The sequence below is a fragment of the Cynocephalus volans genome, chromosome 9 (genome assembly GCF_027409185.1).
Source record: "Cynocephalus volans isolate mCynVol1 chromosome 9, mCynVol1.pri, whole genome shotgun sequence".
Classification (NCBI taxonomy): Eukaryota; Metazoa; Chordata; class Mammalia; order Dermoptera; family Cynocephalidae; genus Cynocephalus; species Cynocephalus volans.
Window position 1 is genome coordinate 93,888,779 of NC_084468.1, and position 18,498 is coordinate 93,907,276.

The following is an 18,498-nucleotide window of genomic DNA, read 5'->3' on the forward strand; positions in this document are numbered from 1 at the left end:
TCCATATACATTTTAAGATCATTTTATCTATTTCTCTAAAGAATATCACTGGTATTTTGATAGGGATTGCATGGAATCTTAGATCACTTTGGGCAATATGGACATTTTTATATTAATTCTTCCAACCCATGAACACAGGATAACTTTCCATTTATTTGTGTCTTCTTCACATTCTTTTACAATGTTTCATAGTGTTCATTGTAGAGGTCTTTCACCTCCTTGGTTAAATTTACTCCTAGGTATTTCATTTTTTTGGTAGCTATTGCAAATGGGATTACTTTGTTTCTTCCTCAGATATTTCGTTATTGGCATATAGGAACACTATTGATTTTTGTATGTTGATTTTGTATCCTGTCACTTATAGTGAATTCGTTTATTAGTTCTAGTAATTTCTTTTGATCTAGTCTTCAGGATTTTCTATGTATATGATCATGTCATCTGCAAACAGGGATAGTTTGACTTCCTCCTTTCCAATTCTTGCCTTATTGAACTGGCTAGAACTTCCAGTACTACGTTGAATAAGAGTGAGAAAAGTGGGCATCCTTATCTTGTTCCAGATCTCACAGAAAAAACCTTCAACTTTTTATCTGTTCAGTATATTATCTGTGGGTTTGTCGTACACAGCCCTCAATTTCTTTTCCTAGTGGTATTTTGTTCCCATTTGCTTTAATGACAATACACTATTTCTGTGTATAATCTGCCATCCCCTTATAATGCTAAATTTTCAAGGCCAGATCACACAAGAGTATTTCGTCATAGAAGGTATGGCTGCAAATCAAAAAAATCTACTCTCAGGCAGAATCATATACCCAGTTCCTAAATAAACATCTCTACTTAAATATTCTATCTTGTCTCTTATCGCTTGTACCACCAGCCACCCAGTTGTCTCTCAATCAGGAATTTGGAAATCTGCATCAATTTCTCCTTCCTTCTCAGGCTTTACATGCAAGGAATCACACACACCTGTCATTCCTACTACATAAATATTTCTTGATTCTGCCTTGTTCTCTCTCTCTCCTGTCCCTATTGCTTTTGGACTAAGTCAGGCTCTTATCTTCTCTTGCTTAAGCGACAAGCCCTGTTTGTCTGGAGCCTCATTTCTCACTGCTTCCCACACTTGGCATTTTACACCCCAGCTGTACCAAAGTACTTACGGTTTCCAAAATATGCCCAACAGTTTTACGTATTTCTCTGCTTGCTTGGAATAAGCTTTCCTACCTTGTCTACTCAGCAAACAAGTGCTCATCTTATAAAACCAAGCTCAAGATTCACCCCTGCTCTAAAGCATTTCCTACTTCCCCTCATTCTCCCTGCAGTGCCACCCCTAAACCTAGATTATTCCTTCCTCTGTTTCACTATTCACTCAAACAGTATTTTAAATATATCTACTATTGCCCTTCTAACACTGAATTAGAATCACTGGTGTGTGTGTGTCTACAAGCTCCTTCAGAAACATATTATTCCTACACCCCATTTCCAACATTGAGAACACAGTGGCAAGTCTGGTGTTCATCAGTCATGGTCACCAATACGTCCAGTCTACTAGCCTTGCTGTACCCACAGAAGTCTACACTTCCTCACACTCCTTACATATGAGTGGGGCTGAGTGACCTGCTTTGCCCAATGAACTAGCAGGTGATGTATGTCACTTCTAAGCCAAAACCCTTAAAAGCCTGTGCATAATTTTTATGCTCTTCCCCTCCAACACCTCTTCTTGACATAGTGGCATAAGGTGGTAGAACCTTATCCTCAGTCATTACAGTGAGCAGAACCTCCCTGTCAACTCATGTGGGTCACATGGCATAAAAAAATAAACCTTCTTGAAGCCACTGTGATTTAGAGATTATCTGTTTCTAAAACGTGAGCTAGTTTTTCCTAACTAAAGCAATAAGTACTCATCTATATACCAAATCTTTGGTGGGTTGTTACACAGGTGCTTATGAGTATTAGAGATTTGGAAAAACTCGTTGCATTTCTGGATGGACTGAGAAGACTCTATTATTTTCCCACTTAAAATGATAGCCTCCTGCTATCAAAAACTTCACTATGCAATACAGTTGTTAGGAACTAAGTAGATTCCAGTAATGAAAAATGCCTGTATTTCCCCTCCTCCATCAAAAACTTTTTCATAAGGAGGAAAGGGTATGTGTAAACAAAACAATATTAAAAGTATCACATAAATAAGAAGCCAAAAAATTTTATTTTATTGAATAAAGAAGTTCATTTATAGCTTACACATTTCATAAGAATACAGCTGAAAGATCAATAGCTGAATGGAGGGAAGAAAGCAGTTTATATTTTCAATGTAGAAAATAAGTTTAATTGCTACAGATGTCTTGTAAAATTCCCAAAACAAGGTCTAGCCAAGTTTAGTGTTTAATGATTTTTTTTTTTCTTTTTTTAAGAGATGAAAAATGAGATTCAATATGTGTAGTACTGGTTACAACTAATAACAGCTTGAAAAAATCATGAGACAGAAGCATAAATATAATATAAAAAGACAAGAGTTTAAAACCATATCGTAGGAATATTAACTATAACAAGTGGAAAAGATACATTAAAACCAGGAGTGTGTTACACTAGTTCACAACAGAACTCAGAAGGCAGACCAAAACTGATGCTAGTTAAGGAAAATGGTCTGTTTTTAGGAAGCGTGTTGAGACAGACACCACCACAAAGAAATGTCAACAGTGACTATGTGGTCCCCTCTTGTTATTCAGTGAAGTGTCAAAGGTGGACTGACTGGGTTAACAGCTTAAGCTTTCTCTAACGACTTGTAGTATTCCATCAGCACAGTCCACGCCTTGGGAGCCATGAAACCTTCAGGAGGTTTCTGGCCTTCTCGGGCAAGTTTGCGCATTCGTGTTCCTGAAATAAATTCAAAGTCTTCATGACTGAAAGAGAGAGAGGAAAGAAAATTAGTTCACATTTTTAGAAACTTAGTAATAGTGAAATTTTTAAAAAGCATTTGTTCCTTCTGTACATATTAGACTAGCTTAATGGAACAAAAAGAAAAACCTGGGTAAAACATAGTGCTTGTGGAAATCAATCTGATTTCAAATTTGTCATTGAATAAAAAGCCAACAAACTATTGAATATTACATTTTTAGAACAAGGAAAATAATTTTTAATTGAAATTTTTATTGAGATCATTGTAGATTCACATGAAATTGTAAGAAATAATACAATAAGATCCTTGCACCCTTACCCAGTTCACCCCAATAGTAACATCTTGCCAAATTACACGATAATATCAGGACCAGGATATCACCATGGAAACAATCTACCAATTTTATTCTGATTTCCCCAGTTTTACTTGTATTTGTGTGTGTGTGTATTCAGTTCCATACAACTTTACCACGTGTAGGTTCATATACCCACCATGGTCAAGTTATAGAACAGTTCCAAAACCACAGTGCTCCTCGGGTTGCCCTTTGATAGCCACCTCCAATCTCTCTCCCTCTCTGCCCCTCCTCCCCAGCCCCTGGCAACTGCTAATCTAAAACTAGGATTTAAAAAAAAAAAAAAAAAAAAAAAAACACTAAATCTAATGTAGCTAGCAGAGATGAAACTTTTTAGTAAGTTTAAATCTGAAAGGCTATATGCATATTGGAACATTAGTAGAAAAACTGAATTTTTTTTTTAGCAGCAGCAGCAAGTAAGTAGCAATAATCATTACTCCACTGATAAGCTACCACAGAGGTAGTGTTAATAGTTTTTCTCTTCACACATACAAAAACACACACAAGCCTTTAGACCGCTAAGCACAGAGCTCCTGTAGCTGTGACACATACTATCTACACGTAATTTCATACTCCTCCCTCAAACATGGGAACCAACCTAGATAGCCAGCCGGGATCCTGCTAAAGTTCTAGGTAGCTCAGATCACGAGGCCTGTTTACTTCCAGTTAGCAGCTGTATGTAACGTGCTCTCTTTATTATTTGTGGCGTTAACCTGAGGATCCAGTAAAATCATAAACTGCTAAGTGGCCCTTGCTTCTAGAAGTATGCCAGGTATGTTTTAACTAATAATCACACATCTAAGGAATCTACCTGAAAGAAATAATCAGAGAGGCAGACAAATAGCATCCATAAGATAGCTATCTGAAAGTTGTTTTATAATATCAAAATACTGTAAATAACCTAAAGGTTGAAAGACCCTAAATAAATTATGGTACAGCCCTGAGTATTACATAGTCATTAAAGAAAGAATGGGATAAAATGTTCATGCTGTAATTAATGGTAAGTGAAATAATCAGGCCACAAAACTTTACACACAACACTGCTATGGACCGAATGTTTGTGTCCCCCCCAAAATTTGAACATCGAAGTCCTAATTCCCAATGTGATGGAATGTGAAAGTGAGGCCTTTGGGAAGAAATTAGGGTTGGATAAGGTCATGAGGGTAGGGCCTGAATGATGGGATTAGTGCTCTTATAAAAAGAGGAAGAGACATGAGTTCTCTCTCTCCCCCATGTGAAGACACAGCAAGAAGGTGGCTGTCTGCACACTAGGAAGAAGGCCCTCACCAGACAATGAACCTGCTGGTACCTTGATCCTGGACTACCCACCCTCCAGAACTGTGCTCACCACTTTAATCGGGGAACCTACATACCATCTTCCTAGCCTGATTCATTTAGTCTACCTATAGGCTCTTGGGTTGTCAACCCACTGGGAATGGGCTCCAGACCAAGAAAGAAGTATCATGATTTCTTTAGTGATCCAGATCGTGCACCAAGTTTCTCGTCTTTCCTTCTGCTTTTCTGATTTTTATTATCTGTGTGCTTAATAATCCAACTGCTCACAGGTCTTGTGAGTCTTGGTCCTGGTTTTATTACCACCAGCCTCTAAGCATCTCCTGCACCTGGCCTCCCCCTATGCCTGACCACTACTGTCAGTTCCTAAGATCAACCTGACTCTTGATCCTGGGTCTAGTTCTACCTCTTAGACTTGCTGCTGGCCTATGCTGGCCTTTCCCAACTCCTCAGTGAGATACAAGGACTTTAATAAATGCTCCACTGCCCTTTGAAACATGTCTAAGAGTTTTACTCTAGAATACTACACATATAGAATATGAGTATATAATAGTGTGACTTGATTAATCAGTCACACGAAAATCAATATTCATGCTTCATAATCCCATCTCTAACTATTAAGCAGAAAGGCACTACTCCTTGAATCCAGGCACGCAACCTCTTCCCTTAGTCACCCTGTATGCTCTTCCTGCTCCCCTCTATTACCAGAAAGAAAGACATATATATGCATTCAACTCAATATTTCAGCAGCTCTCATCTTCTTAGAAAAAAACATCTTTTAAATGTCTATACAAAATTATCACAGAAATCAATTGTTTCAATTTAAAAAAAGATTTTTTAAAAAGTTATCAAAGATGATCAATGAAAAGGAAAGGTTAATAGATACTGCTTTAAACCAAGATGGTTTGACTCAAATAGTTTGTGTCTAGGGGTTACATCCCACATCTATCATCTGTTCGATGCATAAGAAAAGTCAAGTCTACTGTAACGTACTGGCCCATGCAGTTGGGCTGGTTATCAGAGCTGATACATGAAGTAGGCTATCATCTTTCTCTTACTTAAATAACTACAACTTAAGGGGAAAAAACAAAATTTACTGAGACTAGGAAAGGAAGACAAGCTATATGAGAGGAGAGAAGTCCAAAAAAAATCAGGAAAGTTTGGAGTTAGAAACATAATTTGTAAATTTACCAACACTAAAATAAAAACTGAGTTTGCAAAAATGGATACACTCTCCAAAGAAAGAAGATCCAGCAAAAGGAAAAGCATTTGTTAAAGGGGTAGGAAGAGAACCTAGATAATCATATGGAGTCATGGAAGAGGAGAAATTTTAAAATGTTAAGGCAACAAAGCAACTAAGGAATATGACCATGAGAGATTAAAAAACAAAACTGAATTTACAAATCAGAATTTAAATCTTCCTCAATGGAAGTTTTAATAAATGACAAAAGAAAGAGATGGAATGGTCAAACAGCAGAGATACAGAGTGGAGGAAAGGTGATTTTTTTTTTAAGGAAAGGGGGAGTTCTTAGCAAATGTATTGGCAGAAGAAAAGAATGACAAGAATGAGAAAAGCGAGAAGGATGAAAGCCAGGAGAGAAACAAAAGATGGGGAAGATAGTCTGGGATGAAGAATACTGGGATTTGACAAAGAGGCAGCTCAGGAGTGAAGGAAAAGAAGAAAGGGAAGGTGAAGAGAAAGGGCAATGATCTGGAGTTAGAGAAAGATGAGTTCATTGATGCAGGACGGCCTCAGCCTTCTCACTGAAGATGTCATGCTGCCTCTGAAGGTGGCAACAACCTGTATGGGGATGAATTTATAGTAGAATGCATCAACACAGTTAGCTAGCTGACTTTATCTCCAGGCCAGAGAGCTTTCACCTCAGGGCAGGGCTCAAGGGTGTTGAGATGAGTAGCTATGGAGACACATCCAGATATCTTTCCAACTGTGTCTAAAAATGCTTGCTCCAACCTGATGTAAAATTGGTTAGTTGGCCAAGAATCATTTGACAAAATATTGATTGAATGTTTCAGTTCCCTAGGAGGTCACTGACAGCTCCCTAAATAAGCTTCATTGAGGAAAATTATGACCCTAGAGCTTCTGGCCATGTTAATTTTAAACTTTGGTTTCAAAAAGCAAAAACTCATGCCACACACATAAAGTGCTTGTTCTTAATGGCAATGAGAAGGAAGGAAGAGAGCAGCTCGCTGGATGACTCTGCCTTAACTTCTTTAATGAAAGGAAAAAAGCCAGACCAATTAAAGTCCTTTCTTTCCCCAGAATGCCGAACTGTCTGAAATCCAGAAGTTTGCTTGCATTCCTTCTAAAATTGCATTTTTAAACTGAGATCCCTGGGTACCTCTTTTCCTGAAGCTATTTCACACTCCATCTGTCCCGCATGCCACAAGCATTTCTTCATCACATGAAACGGGAGTTTCTGCTTCCACATGGTGGTGTTTACACTGTACCCCGGCTATAGAAAACACATTTCCCTCTGCTTCATACGTGGATTTCTCTCTCTTTCACATAAGGATTTTTTTTTATCAGCTGCTAGATTCAAGGACTTGACAAAAGAATCACTATCTGAAATTAAATTATATTTTTCATAGGTGCATCTTTAATTGGACATCATTTTACAAAAATAACTAAATCAAATAAAATTGAGGAATTGCCAGAATGATCTAAAATTAGCTCTGAACTTTACCTGTGAGTAATCAGGAATCTGCCAGAAGCAGAAAAGGCTACTAAATAAAGGAGTTTGGGCTTTCACTACAAAGCAATTCTAATTAGGGGCATTTCATTACACTAGTTAACCAATCTTCCATGGCACCTGGAAAAAGAAACAGGTATGTTTTAATTTTTTTCCTTTTCAAAACCACTTGGTTACAGAATCTTATAATCTATAGCAGACAGAATGCTAGCTCTTAAAAAAAAAACCAAAGGGGTAGGGGTTAAAACAGCAGAGAGGGGGGAAAAAAAAAAAACCGCAACATCTAGCAGTCTATGTGGGACTCTTAATAACACACTAACCACATGTGGCCAGCATCTTGACAAACTCCAAAGTACAATGACTCCTGGCCACTGAAGATTTTAAATCTTTACAGCCATCTGCTGTCCCTCAGTCCCCATATGTGTCCGTCAGAGACAGTAAGACACGTTGTTCACATGGACAAGAGCTGGGGTCAGCAGATGGCCCTTCAAATATATCTTCTGAAAGTTCATATTCAATTAGACCAGCTTTTTAAAAACTCCTAACTAGATGATAAGTGATTCAGGGAAGCAAAGAAAAATTTCTTCTTTGACGTAACTAAGAATAAGGGTGAAAACTTACAAGTGAATCTAATGAAGTATTTTAGGTCTAGTTAACCTTTTCATCTAATTTGAAAGCAGGTCATACATTATACAGTATACATGAAAATACTAAGTCTTAAGACTGAGGTTAAAAATTTTATCTTCAAGACCAGATAAACAGTTATTTATGGCTTCCTTTCCAGGGACTAAAAAAAAGCACTGGTTGACATCATACATGACAAATTTAACAATTTTTATTTTCAAACCAAAGACCAATTGAAATACACGAAAAATTCAATTATATAGAATCTTATTAACCAGTCCTTAATTCATTACGTTTTCCTCCCAACACCCCAGTCTCATAAGTAAAGGCTAGAGAACCGCTCCTATTAGACATTCAGTCAAATAATGAATTTCCAGCCTTTATAACAAATAAAGCCTAATGACCGCTCTTATTAGACATTCAGTCAAAGAATCCATTTCCAGGGTTGTCCTAAAATGTACTACAGAATCAACTTGATTTCCTTTACCAAAGGAAAGGGTAACGAGATCTATCATTTACCACAGTGTATAACAGGGGTTTTTAGCTGAGTGCCAATGGACAGGTTTCAAAAGATCCATAAATATCTTGATGTACAAAATTTGGAGCTTCTATGCTTTGAACTGGGAAAAGGTACATCATTTTTCAACTACTGACAGAAGCCTCTGATTACTCAAAAATTAACCCCAATTTTCAGAAAGCTAATCCCAGAAACTCTCAGATACCCAATCATCCAAATAAAGTTATCTGGTATGAGACATATGGCTAAATATTGGTCACATTATGACTCCCTTCTCATCAGACTGCTGTGGCCTATTTTGAGCAGCACGTTGAGGTCCCCGGGTGCTGCTTCCTGTATAATGCCTTTAACTGAAGACAGGAGGTTATACAGACAGAAATAATACATTTTCAGAGGGTTTTAAGAAATGGTAGCCCAAACAGCTTAATTATCCATGAGTTAACCAGAAAATTAAAGGAACCCAAGTACTGAATTACAGATAACAAGGACATCACTCTACCTATATTAAATAATTTCCTTTACATTTATCATCAGGATTTCTTTGTTCATTATTTGCTTTCTACTGTTGAGACATATGCAACTATCCTTGTTTATTTACAGAACAGCACTTCTAGTAACCTCAAAATACCCAGCTCAGCCCCAAATACAAAAGTAAAAAAAGTCTCTGAAGTTTAAAAAAAACCCTATTTTGACTTGTTAATAATGATAAGATAACCAAGAAGAACATAAGGTCCTAAAACATACCAATACTGCTATAAGTCAATGATTCTCAACAGAGATGATTTTGCCACCCTATCTCCCCGCTCCCCTGAGCAAACATCCTACAATGCACAAGACAGTCTCCCCGGAACAAAGAATTGGCCAAAATGCTAATAATGCTGAGGTTGAAACACCCTGCTAAATGGCAAGCTAATAAGAAAGAAATAAGAAGGAAATAAGAAAGAAATAAGAAGGAAATAAGAAAGAAATTCTGGTTTGATATTTTATAATAAAGTAAATCCCATCTTCACCCCAAAAGGGCAGAAAACAAGAAAAATCAGAAGATCATACAGTCACAGAAAAATAGAAAAGCAGAAGTAAAAACATCAAGAAATGAGACATCTAACTTGTGGCTATTTCCTCCTAGAATTCTTTACAGTAAGAAAGAGGTCAATGACTGGACACAGCACAGCTGTACAGTCTGAAGGGCGATCATGGCCAGGTCTCAGTAGCGTAGCATTTGAAGGTACAGAGGTAGAAAAACTATGTTCTCAGGAGAAAGGAGTGGGAAGAAATGGCACACGCAGATGCTACCTGCCTTCAGTAATACCTTAGGACATGCACATGCTGCGAGGAAGCCTCTTCCACAGCATGGAGGGGGCCCTCACAGCTGCTTCATTCAACCCTGTCTTGCACACCGCAAGCACTGGGACATATGGCACAGCACAGTACCAGACACTGAACATAGGAGCCATTAAAACTCTCACAAAGAACTTCTAATAGCATGGAAAGATGCTCATGAAATGTACATAAACTAAACAGCAGAAAACAAAATGCTACTACAAACTCCATTATGCTCAACTGTTTTAAATGAAACACACGAATAAAAGCAAACCACACAAAAATATTGGTGATAGCATATCTTTTCAAATGTTTCATAATTTTTCTGAAACATATATTTTTAACTGCTTGACTGACCTCTTAGGGGGAACTCAATCCATTCACCCCTTATTCACCCAAGAATGCATCAAAATCAGGGTACCCCACTCACTTACAAAGAACGAACTTTCTAGGAACAAAGGTTTTTAAGAGTGAGCACATATGACAGAGGCCTATTTTCCTTCCACCAAGCTGGATTATTAACAGCACTTTGTATTGTTCTACAGGGAAACCTAGACTAATATGAGGATACTTTAAAAGGTTCGTGGAAAAATAGAATTAAAAGGTAATATGAATCTTTCCATGACTACACGTACATTTCCATGTCATCTATTTCCATGGTCAAGTCTGGTCAGGGCTTTGAGAGAAGAATTAGACCTTTGGCCTGCTTTCTTTGTCTTGTTGGCATTTAAAAAAAATAAATAAGCTTTCCATGTGGTCTATTCCAGCTCACTAGAATTCTACAGTGGGGCCAAAGCCCTGGAGCTTGCTCTGTCTTACATGGTTGGTTACTGCTCAATGCATATTTCTCCTTACCCCCACCTTTCTCTCAGATGTTACGATTGATAAAAGCAACACATAGGTATTGCTGGGTTTTACAGTGAATATACTATAACAACATCTTCTTAATGGTGTTTTATCTATCATTCCTAGTACTAACCATCAGAAAAAAATCACTTCTATATTATTTCTAGCTTCTCACCTCTCCAGAATGTTTTCAAAACAGGGAATCTATAAAAGGATGAAGACAAATAATGTACATTTCCATGTCATCTATTTCATTATTGACTGAAGGAAGCCACCATAAAAATTAGGGAGAAAATGATCATCTTCTATTAGAAGAAAAATACTTGGAGTAAAATACATATAATTTTTTTATCAACAGTTTTATGAAATGTAAAAGCAGAATCAGAATCTTGCCACTGGAACACTTTCAGAATCAAAATATTTGTTGTTAAAGAAAACTCAAAATTTACATTGCATAAAATAATGATGCTGTGAGAAACCCTAACCCTACACAAATTCCATCACATTTTCATACCTACAGTATTTTGAGAGAGAGCCCACATTTACATAACGTTTAGTATTACAGTATACTGTTATAGCTATTCTATTTTATTATTATTGTCATTAATCTCTTGCTGTGCCTAATTTATAAATTAAATTTTATGGCGGCTTCCAGTCAAGATGGCAGAATAGACAGTCCCCAGCATCACTCTCAACCAATTTACAACTATAAAAAAGCAACGACAACCAAGCTGGGGCCACTAGAGCTCAGGGGAAAAGGAAGAGAGACCTACTGAGTTCATGAAGGCAGGAGAAGCCACGATGAGAGAAAGAAAGGATTGCTCGTATCATTTCAAATCCTGGCCACTTCAAGGCTGGCCTGGTGAGCACTCAGAACAAGCTGGCAAAAGCCACAGCTATGCCCTTCAGATGAAGTTGCTTGGAGGCTGCAGGGGAGAAGAGGGCCTTGGTGGCCCTCAGGCCAGCAGGACCACTAACAAGGTTCCCATAGACCCATATGGGAATGAGGAACCACAGCAACTGAAGAAACGAGCCACTCAGAGGCCATTAAGTCATCCCAGGGGACCAGCACACGGTCCATCCCATGGGAAGAGTTTGGAGTGCAGGTGGTGGGGGACATGGGCCACTGGGAGAACACTGGACACAGCAAGGACAGCTGATCTTCCCTCCAATCAGCACAGGCCCACTCTGTGTACACTGGTCAGGAATAGAGATCTGCTGGGAGAGTTTTCTGAAAAGACTCAGGTCCAGACCAGAGTTTCTACACAATTCAGGTGTACTGGATCTCAAAAAACATGGAAGTACCTACAAAGTCAACCATTAAGGGCTGTCCCCGTGGCTTACTCGGGAGAGTGCAGCACTGGGAGTGCCAAGGCTGCAGGTTCGGATCCTATATGGGGATGGCCGGTGTGCTCACTGGCTGAGTGTGGTGCGGACCACACCATGCTGAGGGTTGCGATCCCCTTACTGGTCAAAAAAAAAAAGTCAACCATTAAAACCTGAGCTGCACAAAATGCCTTCCCCAGGGAATCAGCAGCAAAGCAGCAATTTAGTTCAACCACAGAGCTCAACTGCTGGTCCCCACAGGAAGTTCCCCCATTTTAGAAATAAGCAAAAGACAACAAGTTAGTCCCAGTGCAGAGTATAAGTGGTGGGAACAGCAAATAATCCAACACAGAACTGAAAGAAAAAACAAAATACCCACCACAGACCAAACTTTGATATTAACTAGTAAAGGTCTCACTTCACCAAAGAACACCTATAAAACCTAGAAGGACCAGATGCTCCCTGGGCCCCTAAACCAGAGAGGCGGCAAGGTCAGGGACCTTGGCCACGTCCCCCTCCCCCCCCCCTGACACCCACAACCAGCCCAGGAAATGCTCCAGGCTCCTAAGCCAGGGTGGTCAGGGACCGAGATCCTCAGCCAGGTCGCCCTGACACCCACACCCAGCCCAGCAACAACCATCGAGCTGCTGCAGGAAACACCCCGGGCTCCTGAGCTGGGGCTGTGGGGGGCCGAGGGCTTTGGCCACACACACCACCCCCCAACATCTGCAACCAGCCCAGCGATGACCAAGCCACCACCATAGCAAGGAATTTGGCTGCATTATGTCCAGGCCCTTGGACTTTGTGGAAGGTGGGACTTAAGAGTTGTGAACCAGAGTATCTAGCAGAAGAAATTTCTAAGCAGCAAAGCATTAAGGAAGCTTCATGGTTGCTTTTAAGAGCCTACTCTGAGTTATGGTGGCAAAATCATGATGTAAAGCCAGAATTTAAAAGGGAATCAGAGCATAAAGATTTGGAAAATTTGCAGCCTGGCCATGTGGTAAAGAAATGGAGAGCCAGCAAACAGTGCAAGGGTGAAGCAGATAAACTGGTTGCTAAAGATATTACCTTGGCGGTGAGGCAGTCAGATGCTAATAGCAGAGAAAATGACAGGAAGGCCCTGAAGGCATTTCAGAAGTCTGGAAGGGTGCCCCACCCATCACAGACCCTGAGGCTTAGAAGGACTGAGTTATCCTGGAGGACAGACCTGGGCACAGTTGCCCTCGGGATCTTGCTCCCTGCATCCCAGCTGCTCCAGCTGGAGTGGCCCCAAGTGTGGTTCATGCAGCAGCCCTGGAGAGTAAAGGCCTGAAACCTCAGTGGCGTCCACATCATGTTAAGTCCGCAGGCCGGCAGGATGTGAGAGCAGTGGAGGCATGGCAACCTCCACCCAGATTCCAGAGAATGTATGGAAAAGCCTGGGGGCCCAGGCAGAGACCTGCCGCAGGGGCGGAGCCACCGCAGAGATCATCTACTAGAGCAATGCCAAGCAGGAATGTTGGGTCAGAGCCCCCACAGGGAGCCCCCACCAGGGAAATGTCTAGAAGAGACAAGGAGGACCCCAGAACTGCAGGGCCACTGGCAATGTGCAACACCAGCCTGGAAAAGCTGCAGGCACCAGCGCAGCCCACTGGGCTGTGCCTGACAGAGCTGTGGGGTTGGGCTGCCCCATGCTTTGGGGGCCCAGATGCCCAATTGTGCCCAGGATGCAGGACTTGGAGTCAAAGAACATTATTTTGGAGCTTTAAGACATAATGTCTGCCCTGCTGGGTTTCAGACTTGTTTGGGGCCTGTTTTTCCTTTCTTCTGGCCTATTCCTTTTGGAATGGGAATGTGTACACAATGCCTGTTTCACCATTGTATCTTGGCAGTAGATAAATTTGGTTTTGCTTTTTAGGTTCACAGGTGGAAGGACTTTTGCTTTTTGTCTCAGATGAGACTTTGGACTTTTAAGTTGATGCTGGAGCAAGCTAAGATTTTTGGGACTGTTGGGATAGAATGATTGTATTTTGTATGTGAGAGTGACTTGAGTTTTGGGGGGCCAGGGGCAGAATGATGGAGTTTGGATGTGCTGTCCCTCCAAAACTCATGTGGAAATTTGATCTCCAATGTGGCAGTGTTGGAAACTGATTGAGTCATTGGAGCGGTTCCCTCATGAATGGATTAATGCTCTCCCTGGGGGAGGAGGGAGTAATGAGTGAGTTCTCACTCTATTAGTTCCCGCAAGAGCTTGTTGTTTATAGGACCCTGGCACCTCCTCTCTGTCGCTCTTGCTTCCTCTTAACCATGTGATCTGTTCATACCTGCCGGCTGCCTGCCACTTTTCTGCCAGGAGTAGAAGCAGCCTGAGGCCCGTGCCAGATGCAGCTGTCCCAGAATCGTAAGCCAAATAAACCTCTTTCCTTTATAAATTACCCAGTCTCAGGTATTCTGTTATAGCAACACAAACGGACTAAAACAGACTACAATATTCCCTTCTTCACCAAGGGAATGTCTTGGAGCTCAGCCCAAACATCACTTGCTCCAGGAAGCCATTCCTGATATCCTAGACTTGGTCAGACAAGTGCCAGCAGAGTTTCCCACATTCCTCTGCAAAGCACTTACCATTCTTAACTGTGTTGTCAGTGGTTTGTCTGTCTTCTTCCCTAGAATTTAAGTCCCATGAGGGCAATGGCAATATCTGCCTCTTTCCAACTATAAGTGCCCACACCTAGCAATGGCATGTGCATTGTAAAGATTTAGTAAGTAGTAAATAAATGAAGAATGCATAGCAAAGTCAAAGTTTTCTACTAATTTCAGTGTAAGATATTGACTCTGAAACAAGATGCGGTATACGTAAAATATAATAATTTCATTTTTGAAAATATACATAGTAATACCACCTACTACCCCTAATTATGATTCAAATGTGTATTAAAACAAAGGCAACACAATAGATTTTAAACTAGATCTTATCTATAACAGTCATGAAGCAACTCCCCACAATAAAATAAGTGCAAAATCTACAAGTACAGGATGAGACTCATCAGTAAATTCATGCAGTTATAGTCAGACTTTTACGAGTTTTCAAAAGAAACATCAAAAGTAATAAAAAAAAAAAAAAAAGCAAAGCATTTTATGAATTAATGGAAAAGTTCCTGAATACCATAACAGAAATACTTGTGTATTACAAAGACTACGTGGCAAGAAAGGGAAAGAAAAAGAAAAGAATGCACACGAGAAGTATTTCTATGGTGAACATGACAAGATTTGGATGTGAAGAGTGAGGTAAAAGGATAATGGACTTTAAGGTTCTATATAAAGGGAAGAATAAATATCTAAAGAAATTTAAGAGCTGGAGATATTATGAGGGTAAAGGTAAAGTTGGTTCTGGGCATTTTAAGTAATATCAAGAAATCTAAGTAGGAATGTCCACTAGTGTGGCAGGCAAAATTCTAAAAGGGCCCCAATGACCTTTGCCCCCTGGTGTTACTACTATGATATGTTTTTCCATGGCAAAAAAGATTTTGCAGATGCAATTAAATCCACTAATCAGTTGACCTTAAAATAGTAAAATTATCTGGGTGGGCCTAACCTAAGCACTTGAGCCCTTTAAAAGCAAAGAATTTTATTGACTGGTAGCAGAAGGGTTGTCAGAGAGATCTGACACGTGACAGGGATTCAATGTGAGGGAGGTTCTACTGTTGAGATGGAGGGGCCCACGAGGAAGAACCTAAAGTAGCTCTAGAAGCAGAGACTAATCCTTAGCCAACAGCCAGTATGAAGACAGGGACCTCAGTTCTACAACTATAAGGAACTGAATTCTGCTAACAAGGATCAAATTGGAAGTGAATTCTTTCCAGAGCCTTCACATAAGGGCCCATCCTGGCCCGAGAATCCTGTCAAACCCACCAGTCTTCTGACCTAAGGAACTGTGTGTGAGGTAACAAGCAGGTGTGGTTTTAAGCCATTAAGTTTGTGGTGATTTGTTACATAGTGATAGAAACTAATACAATTAGTAACTGGGAAACACTGACATATGGGTTTAAGAGTCACTGTACAGAAACCACAGGAATAGATGCGCTCTCCTGCAGAAAGTATATAACAGAAGGGAAGAATATCTGAAAAAGCCTTAAAGGATACCTATGATTAGAGAGTTTTTAAAACTGACACTAACAGTACATGATTTAAGGTGTATTCTAACATTAAAAACGTGAAAGAAATACTCTACTGAAAATGTGGAAATCACCAAATGACAAACATTTATGTCTACCTAGCCCTTCATTTATCCCTTTCTACAAAGAACTGTCACTCATATGTACCCTGTGTCTCTTTTTTTGAGTCTGCTATTTAAATAATCTGAGTAATTTTGCATTTATCTCCTCAAATACAAAGATTTACTTTATAAAAGAGGGAAAAAGTACCAGTAAGAGAACTGAATTATCTCTGAAAGTTTGTTTGCAATATCTGAAAGAATGGGCTTTAGCCTTGTAGTACTAGAACTGAATTTCCTTGAATCACTATTACAGCTAATTTGAACCTCCTTACCTTCCTAAATGTAAACAGATGATTTTTATCATAACTCCTACCAATAATAGGAAGATTTCGTGCCTTAAGTATTCGTAAAGTTTCTGTTTTTTCCCTTAAGCCTTGTCTTACACTGGTATTTAATCAAATCAAAAGTACAAAATCATTAATTACAAAAAAGCTGGCACTGAGTAACATCCATTAATCAAACATAAGGCAACCTCATATGTGCATAATTAATAACTGTGTTTTCTCACTACATCAAAGGCTATTGCCTTGCCCTAAAATTTTAATCACTTTCCAACATATTCTCATCAACTTAATTATATTTGAACACAAATATAAAAAGTTAGAAAACTAAGGCAGTTTTAAACCAAGTTACAACTTATTAAGATTTGGTAACCCGAAAAAAATTCCAAGAAAACAAGCCACTCATGCAACTAATATAGAATTCATCTTTGGAAAATCTTATGAGAACTGATGTAATTACTTAGCTTTTGAATCATTAAAAGAGGGACTTAAAGCAATACTACACAGATTTAACAAAACATCAACGTTATCAAGGGCTTACCAGCACACCGGTCAACCACATACAGATGAGTTTTAGGGTCCTGCATGTGATTAAACCAGCTGATCATGCAAAGAGGCCACAGTAATGAAACATATCAGCACAAAAAGTGTAAAAAAAAAAAAAAAAAAAAACTCAACTCTTTAATTTTGTTTTCTTAACTCATCATAATGGAAACTTACCTAAGTTTTAAGTATTTAGCCACTAACAGAATGATTTATGATTTTTTATTTCTCTCTTCTTGCTCTCCCTTGCTACTATATAAGTTACTTAACACAGTTAATTCTAACTTTCAGAACAAGATTATGTTCACAACCTTTTGTACACAAACTAAACAAATATACTGCACACTGAGAGAGAAGTAAAACATTGCTGGGCCCAGCATTCCATCGCTGACACTGTATGCTTTATAGACTTGTAGGAAGGCCTTGCAACCTTCCCTCAGGGGTTTTAGGGTGGGAACATTTAAGAGAATGACGAACATGTAGACATCTCCCCAGACTAAGTGATTAGAATCTTTGACAATGGCATACATAATTTAAACCACAAAAGGGGAGGATTGTACCCAAAACTTTTTTTACTTTCCTCCTTAATAATTTAGTTTTAAGGTTTCACCTTTTGTGGTAATGTAGTTCAAAGTTTATTATAATTGCTTTTTTCTTAAAATTCTTTTTTAAAAGTTCCTAAGGCATCCACCCTTTGGTAGAAAAAAGTCAATTTACAACTCTTAACACATCACTTTTATAGCTGCATTTTTTAGACAGTGAAATTGTAGAGTGTATGTATGTGCATAGTCATGTGCCACATAGTGACTTTTCAGTCAACAACAGGCCCATGCAATGGTGGTCCTACAAGATTATAATACCATATTTTTACTGTACCTTTTCTATGCTTAGACACAATATGAGTACTTATCATTGTGTTACATTTGCCTACAGTATTCAATACAGTAACATGTTGTACAGGTCTGTAGCCTAGGTGTGCAGTAGGCTATACCACCTAGGTTTGTGTAAGTACATCTATGATGTTCGCACAAAGATGAAATCACCTAACAACGCATTTCTCAGAATGTATCCCCATTGCATAGAAGTACACATACACATATATATGCACATACATATACACACATACGAGGGTATTTCAAAAAGTTCATGGAAAACGCCAAGGTCAGGTGTTCAGATCCCCATACCAGCCAGTTGCCAAAAAAAAAAAAAAAAAAAAGAAAAAAGAAAACTCATGGAAGGATTCATATTATCTTTTAAATCCTTTTTACCATGAACTTTTTGAAGTACACTTGTACATACAGATATAAATATACAATTTTAAAGGAGAAAAAGCCCACATAATTTAGAATTATTTCTAGGTGTTGGCAAACCTGATTTTGTACAGGGTAAAAATATTCTGTTCTGTTACAAATTCTTCTGGTGTGGTTCAGAAATAAACCAGAATCTGGGCCACATTTCAGATCTTCAGAAAATATAGACTAGAAGAGCTCCTGATTTCAATTCCACACCTGGGCCACAGGGACACTTAGGAGTCCTTTTA

General features: G+C 39.1%; 1 protein-coding gene across 1 annotated transcript in view; it reads right to left on the reverse strand.

Moving 5' to 3' along the window:
• Positions 1–2,236: 2,236 nt before the first annotated feature.
• PAPSS1 (3'-phosphoadenosine 5'-phosphosulfate synthase 1) overlaps positions 2,237–18,498 on the reverse strand; it is a 102,373-nt gene continuing 86,111 nt past the window's right edge. Inside the window, exon 12 of the mRNA XM_063108043.1 lies at positions 2,237–2,894. Within this exon, the coding sequence (XP_062964113.1) occupies positions 2,756–2,894 (139 nt within the window). The 3' untranslated portion in view covers positions 2,237–2,755. The remainder of the gene's footprint in view (positions 2,895–18,498) is intronic.